At 37.4% G+C, this 8262-nt stretch overlaps 2 protein-coding genes across 2 annotated transcripts in view; both read left to right on the top strand.

The window, feature by feature from the left end:
* BLOC1S6 (biogenesis of lysosomal organelles complex 1 subunit 6) overlaps nt 1–3975 on the top strand; it is a 21764-nt gene extending 17789 nt beyond the window's left edge. The window contains exons 3-5 of the mRNA XM_015557510.1: nt 707–794; nt 2443–2529; nt 2943–3975. Coding sequence (XP_015412996.1) covers nt 707–794; nt 2443–2529; nt 2943–3062 — 295 coding nt within the window. The 3' untranslated portion in view covers nt 3063–3975. The remainder of the gene's footprint in view (nt 1–706; nt 795–2442; nt 2530–2942) is intronic.
* The window catches only part of SQRDL (sulfide quinone reductase-like (yeast)), a 51766-nt gene continuing 46555 nt past the window's right edge, over nt 3052–8262 (top strand). The window contains exon 1 of the mRNA XM_006777977.2: nt 3052–3147. Within this exon, the coding sequence (XP_006778040.1) occupies nt 3071–3147 (77 nt within the window). The 5' untranslated portion in view covers nt 3052–3070. The remainder of the gene's footprint in view (nt 3148–8262) is intronic.

Below are 8262 nucleotides of genomic sequence, written 5' to 3'. Positions count from 1 at the left end.
TTTAAAAAGATTCCCAGGTGATTCTAATGTGCAGCCAAGGTTGAGAACCACTTTACTAGTATATTAGGAAAGTTGGTTTCTCTTTCTCAGTAAAAGGTTTTGAGTCAGAATTTTTATGAGTAACCTTCGAAATTATGTGGTCTGACTTTCTCACTTTATAAATGAAGCAATTTAGACCCAGAGAAATAAACTAAGATCACAGAACTGATTATTGGTAGGGGAATCTTGTGATTCTTAGTCTTTTTTTCACCTTGCTTCCTATTTATCCCTCTAGACTTATTATCCCTTGATATCCCTGCATTTTTTCCCCAACTCTAAAAAGTCACTGCTCCTTATTTTATTTGTGGTTTTCTTCCAGTTTTAATATAAATAAAATATCGAGTTTCTTTGGCAAGGTAGCATAAAAAACTTTTTTGGGAGAATATAGAGAATTGCCAAAAATAACAAGTAATAATGTTAAATGACTTGGTCATTTTAGTTACTAGAATCGAAATTGAGGCAAGAATAAAAGACACATTTGGTTATCAGAATGTGGCTTTGGAATATTATTTTGAAAAAGATTATGCTGAACCTAATAAGCCTTGGAGAATCAATAAATTTCCAACTTAATTTCTGCCTTCAACATTAAACAAGATGAATGTGATTCCTTTTAATGAACCGGCACTTACAGTTTGTAATGTTTATTTTGGCCGTGTGTTTGTTTCAGACAGAACCAAGTTGTATTATTGGACACACTGGAACAAGAGATTTCAAAATTTAAGGAATGTCATTCTGTGTTGGATATTAATGCTTTGGTAAGTATGATTTACTTGACATAGCTTAATAACATCTTTCTTGTTTTAGAAATAGGCTTGTCCTCCCAACTGTGTACATATGTATGTTTGGGATCTTTTCATCTACTTTTTTAAAGCGTAGAATTTGTCTTTTACTAGGAAAGTTTGATTTACTTTATGGAACTTCTGTTGTCTTGAATAGTTACCTTTCAAACATTGAATTTGTGTTAGGAAATAGAACTTATAAAGTCTGGAATAGATCTTTATTTTTATAAAAGAGAACTAAAAATAAGAAACTTTTGGGATACTATTTTTCCCCTTAGGAAAAGTGCACCTCTTTTTATCAGTTACCTGGTTTTTAAAATTTGTGCATCCCTTTTTATCAATTAAATGGTTTTAAAAATTCATATTTTATTTAATTGTATGGCCTTTTCATAATGTTATGACAAATTAACGCTAAAACGGACCCTTTGAAGTTCCTTTATGGACCCTTTAAAGCTTTCAATATAAATGACAATAGTTGAATTTCATCAGAAGTTCTATAGCTTTTAGATGAGAGGAACCGATACTCTACTAGTATTTTAAGAAACAAGAATTAACAAAAATAAGGAACTTAGGACTACCTTTCTCTTAGGCATAAACATTACAAATAGCTTGTTTTGCATGATTTTTATGAACTTTCACGCATACCTCAGTAAATGGATTTTTCACTGGACAAATATGGCTTATTAATGTTTTCCTTTTATAACAATCAAAAAGGAAGTCCATCTCCTCTAGCATTAGGCAGAGGCCTGTGGTAGTAAATACAAAGTTTTCTGCCTGTAGTTCCTGATATCTTGTGAAGGAGGCAGGCAAGGGGCAGAAACTAAGTCTTCCTCTTTTGTAGTTTCTCAGCACCATAGTGGTTCTGATTATCGTTTAGGAACTGAAAACTGGAAGGGAGAGAGAGAGAGAGAGAGAGGGAGAGAGAGAGAGAGAGAGAGACACTGACTGTAAGCTCTAGAGCTCACCAGACTATGACTTTATGTATAGCTGCATGAAGGTTGCTAGTGTCTCTACCGACACTTCTCTCAATCTTGTTACCTGGTTTTCTCTCTTACCTTGCCTGAGAGTGAGGTGCTGTTTTGCTTTTCTGGCATCTCTGGGTGAGATGGGAAAATCTACACCTGTAACTCCGTGGGAGGAAAAGTGTCCTTACGGAGGTGGTTCTGCTTGGTCTGGCTTCAGAAGCCAACGGGGCTCTCCAGACACAGTTTGCCTTTTCCTGATGGGCAGAGACTTAAATGGTCCTTTATCCTGGCTTGGTCTCTCTCTTGTAAAGGCAGTAGAGAGTTTTACTTTTCTCAGATGAAACTGATAGCATTATTGGGTAGTCTTACCGAAATTTTAGGATTATATTGCATGTTTTTAAAGCAAAAATGTATCTGTATACAAAATAAATGCCTATTTTATGGTCAGTAACTTTTTATCAATCTGAACTGAATCAAGTGTTTTCAAACTAATGGCTTAATAAAATTTAAATTTGGACTTAAATTGTGGAAATAATTAAGGCTTTAAAACATCTGACCAATTTAGGAAGAATGAAGTGTAATGCAGACATTGATTTATTTAACCATTTTGTTATTTCAGGCTACTTTAATTTGACTTTTTGTTTACTTTCCCTGTTAAGTTCACTGAAGCCAAACACTATCATGCCAAGTTGGTGAATATAAGGAAAGAAATGCTGATGCTTCATGAAAAGACATCGAAGTTAAAAGTGAGTTGGCAGGTTCTGTTATATTCTTTATAAAAGTAGAGGTGTAATTGTCTGTTCTTCAGTATTCATTTCTGACTTCTTATATATCCATATACAATAATATACTTAATTCCTGGTACACTTTTCTTTTTTTATTTTAAAACATCCTGTTGAACCCCACTCTGGGCTTTTTTACTTATAGCCGGGCTTGTAGGCTCCTATTCTCTGAATATGCCACTGCAATTCTCATTTAACGAAGTAACAATTATTTTTTTTGTTCCAAGGAGACCTTAAATTACCCACAATGAATTTATGTTAAATATGAAATTTATTAATATGTATTGATTACCTCAAACGAAAGCACTTTTACTTTTAAACTAGGCCATAGTCTATAAACCTTGATTGTTCTCTTGTTTTTTGAATTTTTGATATAGAAAAGAGCACTTAAACTGCAGCAGAAGAGGCAGAAAGAAGAGTTGGAAAGAGAGCAGCAACGAGAGAAGGAATTTGAAAGAGAAAAGCAGTTAACTGCCAAACCAGCGAAAAGGACATGAAAAGTTGAATGTGTTTGTGTGTTCTTCCCTCCCCTGTCCCACGTGCTTTGCATTTAAGAAGACTTAAGTGCAGACTGAAGTTAAGGTAGTGCCTTATACCATTGTGTCGTGTTTTGAAATCCTTTCCCCAGGAGTGCTGTCTCTATATGTTCATTTTAGCCATTTAAGAGCTTCTTTCTCCCAGCCCCCCCACATCCCCTCTCCCCCAAGTAAAAGACAGTGTCACTTGGTTGGATATTTATGGGTAATTTTTTAATTTCTGTTTTACTTAGTTTTAAAATTCATTATTTTGGCCTTGAATCATTTATGAACTGGAAAATGGTTTGATTGTTTTTTAAATAGATTTTAAGTGGTTAAAAATGAGTATGAGTGTTTTAGCTTCTTAATAACTGTGGAGTTAAGTTTCAGTTTCTTATTTTATGAAATGGCTTGTCTCTTTTGGAATACAGTGCTGGTTTTTGGCAGTTGCCTTTTCATTGCTTGGTTACAAAGAAATGCCAGCTGTTTAATCACATATGCTACTGGAAAGAGGTGATGTTATAAATCTTTGTGAAGAACATGATAGAAAAGTGTATACACAGTAAATAAGAGCATCTTAGACATAGGCGAGGGGAGCACAATGCCAGATAGATTCCACTCACCATGGGCTCTGTCTCCTTCCTAGCATTGTTGCCACTTAGTTCTTAGGTAGCTTCTGGTTCAGAGTAGATTGAATCTGCTCCTAAAGTTTGGCAGGGGTGGTGGTAGAGCTGTCACACACTCAGATATGCTTAAATATTTATTATACTTAGAGTTGCCACACACTGAGATGGTTGTCAAGCTGATACGATAGTGAGCTCAACTTTCCAAGTGGAAGGTCTAATCGCTAGTTCTATCTTCTGATTTGCTGTGTGGCTTTACATGTGGTTACTTTTTTTTTTTTTAATATATTTTATTGATTTTTACAGAGAGGAAGGGAGAGGAATAGAGAGTTAGAAACATCTATCAGCTGCCTCCTGCACACTCCCTACTGGGGATGTACCCGCAACCAAGGTACATGCCCTTGACCAGAATCGAACCTGGGACCCTTGAGTCCGAAGGCTTATCCACTGAGCCAAACCGGTTAGGGCTACATGTGGTTACTTTAAAAAAAAAAATGCTTAAAGTAGATTGATAGATACCAAGTATCTAGTTTTGTAGATAATGACAAGAATTGTGGAAAATTGGTAAATAGCTTCTTCACAAAAGAGGCAGCATGATACCATTAGCGTTTTCTAGATATCCTCCCCCCAATATTATAAGTAGAAACTTATGTGAGGAAAATGTGAAGTTTCATTGTTTTTAAAATTGAGAGTTTATTATTTACGGCTTTAGTATTCTTTAATGTCCAGCTGGTCTCCAGTTTTTTAAATAGAGACTGTACAGAATCTGTAAAGGTGTGTGATTAGAATGTATGTTTTTTTATAGTCTACATGACATTTTTGGTAAGCTGGAGTCAGTGTCTCTGATCACATATCAGGATACTTAATGATGGAGAAAGGCATTAGATTTAAGTTGTGTGCAAAAAACTGGTCTGTTTAAAGGTTTAAATAGTTTGAAAGACCTTTTCCTTCTTTAATGAATGAATTATGATCTCACAGTTCACTTGACTTTGACCTTATGTTTAAGAATACATTTTATTTTAAAAGACTACATGTTGCCCTCAAATACTGGCTAAAACTGCCTAGGGCAGGATTCAATAGTGCTTGCGTACAGTGTCACCTGCACGCTGAATGTACTCATTTATAATCTGACAAAGGCTGTGCATTGTTTCTCAGAGTGGTTTGTGGACCAGCTGCAACGATTATTTAGATGCTGGTTCCTGCACACCACTCCTAGTCTGCTGAAGCACATCTGTTTGTTTATGTTGCTTTTAAAAAAGAGTTTCCTCAAGTGATTCATGCATCTTAAAAGTGGAGAACCACTGGTCTAGTGGTCTAGGTCAGAGGTTCCCACGCTAGGCTGCATATTATTATCACCTGGGAACTTAAAAAAGCAGCACACCCAACATTCAGGAAGGTTCTTGCTCATTAGTTCTGAGGTGGGGCCCTGGCAAATTTTAAAGAGCTCCCCACATTGTTCTAGACTATTTTAGTGATTTATATTTATAAAGAGTGAAATAGTTTAAAAAGCCACCCAGTAACTTTTGGGATTAATCTTATGAAATAAATCTGAACTGCTGCTTTTGATATAAAGTCAGGTTTAAGACTGAAATTGATAGCAGGCAGGAAATAAAGAACTCTGGTAAATCAGTTGAACATTTGTGACCTGTATTAAAATAAATCATGTTTATTGAATGAATGGCAGGGCACATATGCTTTTAGAATTGTATTATTTAACTTTGGAGATTTTTAAAAATGCTATTTTTAGCCCTGGCACGTCCCATGCACAGAGAGGTCACTGGTTCCCATTCTGGTCAGGGCAGACGCCTGGGTTTTGGGCTTTATCTACAGTAGGGAGCATGCAGGAGGCAGCCGATTGATGTTTCTCTCTCTCTCTCCCTTCCTCTTAAAAAAAAATCAATAAAAGCTTATATATTTTTAAAAATGCTATTCTTTTTTAAAAAGAAATAGCCTCCACTATATGTAGGTCAATTGTAAATCTGAAGTAATTCCCTTGGTAATTAAATTAATTAAATTTAATTACCTTGGTAATTAAAATTGAAAACTTTAGCTGTATTTCAGTAATATAGAAACATATCTTACTAATCTTGGACAGAACCCTTATACTGTATTTTTGCACAAAATAATGAATTGGTACTTGGGTTGAAAAATAATTGCCTTTGTTGTGATACTATTTCCCATGTACTGAACTAAAATGGTGGGAGTTGACTGTGTGTTTACTGTTTAGGAGGTATCATGTAGATGTGCAGATGTAGAATGTAACAAGGATTGTATCCCTTGTGAGTTTTTGAGTTGATACAGTTTATAAATGTATCACTTACACACTCTCATGATTTGTCTGATTTTGACTTGTAAAATGAAGACTACTTTTTACACGTTTAATCTATGAATTATCCAAAGTCACGGTTCAGTTTCTGGTCAGGGCACATGCTTGGGTTGTGGGCTCAATCCCCAGAGTGGGGCATGCAGGATGCAGCCAATCAATGATTCTCTGTCATCATGGATATTTCTATCTCTCTCTCCCTCTTCCTCTCTGAAATCAATGAAAAAAAATATATATATTTATTGATTTCAGAGAGGAAGGGAGAGATAGAAACATAAATGATGGGAGAGAATCATTGATCTACCTCCTATACACCTCCTACAGGTGAACAAGCCTGCAACCCGGGCATGTGCCCTTGACTGGAATTGAACCCGGGACCCTTCAGTCTGCAGGCCAACGCTCTATCCAATGAGCCAAACCTGCCAGGGCTGAAAATATATTTTTTAAAAAGTTACTTAGTTTCTAGGTTTTCCATTTGGATAAGATAGTTTCTCTATTGTATATTTGTTCAAATATTTTTGTTCTGATTATTCAGATATTTAAGATTTGTTCTATTGTTTAGCTTATTCATACTGTTTTAGTTTTTTTGTATGTATAAGGCCATTAGAGTGAGACTAGGTTTATTTTCAAACCCATTAAGAGAGTGAGGGAAGTCGTCAAGGGAGACAGTTATGAATGACTAGTTTAAAAAAAGGGAAAAGCAGCCCTAGCCCGTTTGGCTCAGTGGCTAGATTGTTGGCCTGCGGACTGAAGGGTCCAGGGTTCTATTCCAGTCAAGGGCACATACCTCAGTTGCAGGCTCCTCCCTGACCCAGGTTGGGGCGTGTGCAGGAGGTAACCAATTGATGTGTTTCTCTCACATTGATATTTCTCTCTGTCTTTCTCTCTCTCGTCCACTCTCTCTAAAATTCAATGGAAAAAATCCTCAGTTGTTGGATGTTATATCACAGTATCTTAAAATCACATCCACATGGGGGGGAGGTACTTACTGTGCCCCTTTGTGCATGAGTATTTTTTCTCCTAGGGCTTCCACTGCTCAGGACCCGTCATCCTGTAATGTCTGCCTGTTGGACACCTATTCATTGTTTGCAACTCAGTTGTCACTTCTTTATAGTTTTCCAAACCACCTCCCAAAGTTCTTTTTTCTTGTGTCCTCATGGTACTTAATATTACATTTGCCTTAGCATTTAAGATGAAGTGTATTTATTAATCATCTTATGGTTCCATAATGCAGTAGTGCCCACCCAGCCTATTGTTGGTGTATTAATCAAGGTTCTCCAGAGAAGCAGAACTAACAGTGTGTGTGTGTGTGTGTGTGTGTGTGAGCGAGAGAGAGAGAGAGAGATATTGATCAAGCAGTTGGCTCACATGATTGTGGGGCTGACAATTCCAAAATCATCAGGACAGCTTGGATCCCCAGGGAAGAGTCAAAGGCAGTCTGCGGGCAGAATTCCTTCTTCCTCAGGGGACCTCCGTCTTTTTTTTTTTTTAAGGCTTTCATTTGTCTTTTTCTTTTAAGGCTTTCATTTGGTTGGTCAGGGTCCATCCATATTATGGAGGGTAATCTTTACTGAAAGTCTACTGGTTTAAATGTTAGTCTCATCTAAAAAAAAAAGTCTAGAGTGGTATTTGACCAAATATATAGGTACCATGGCCTAGCCAGGTTGTCACATAAAATTAACCATCACAGTTGAGATCAAATTGAATCTAGTAGGAGAGACATATACAGATATTAAAAATAGTTAAAATAAAAAAACTAGAAGAATGGGACTGAGAAACTAAGATGGCGGCAGAGATAAACACCGGGAAATTAATGCCGCGCACAACAATTGATTAATACCTCAGAGAAACAATACGGACTTCATCCAGAACCATAGGAAGCCTGGCTGACTGTAAACTCTACAACTAGAAGGAAGGAGAGGCACACTGAGACCCAGAGAAGCTGCAGGAGAGAAGCGCAGAGGTACGGGGCTCGCGCGCGCGGAAAGGGGCTGGCACCCGAGGACGCGGCGGTCTTTTGGAATCCGGAGGGAGTCTCAAGCTCCCGAGGGCTCTGAACTCCAATCTCCAGTTTCAGGCGAGTCTCTGGGGACCCAGACTCATATGGGGGGAAACTGGACTGTCTGGCACCCGTTGGAATGCGAGGGCGGCTTTCTCTCAGAGGTGCTGGCAGTGATTACCGGGACACTGAAACTTGGGGCCTCTTAGCGTAGGACTGAGGATCAGCCATTGCTGT

The sequence above is a fragment of the Myotis davidii genome, unplaced genomic scaffold (genome assembly GCF_000327345.1).
Source record: "Myotis davidii unplaced genomic scaffold, ASM32734v1 scaffold46, whole genome shotgun sequence".
Classification (NCBI taxonomy): Eukaryota; Metazoa; Chordata; class Mammalia; order Chiroptera; family Vespertilionidae; genus Myotis; species Myotis davidii.
The sequence above is the reverse complement of the archived record's forward strand: the minus strand, read 5'-3'. Positions and strand labels throughout refer to the sequence as shown.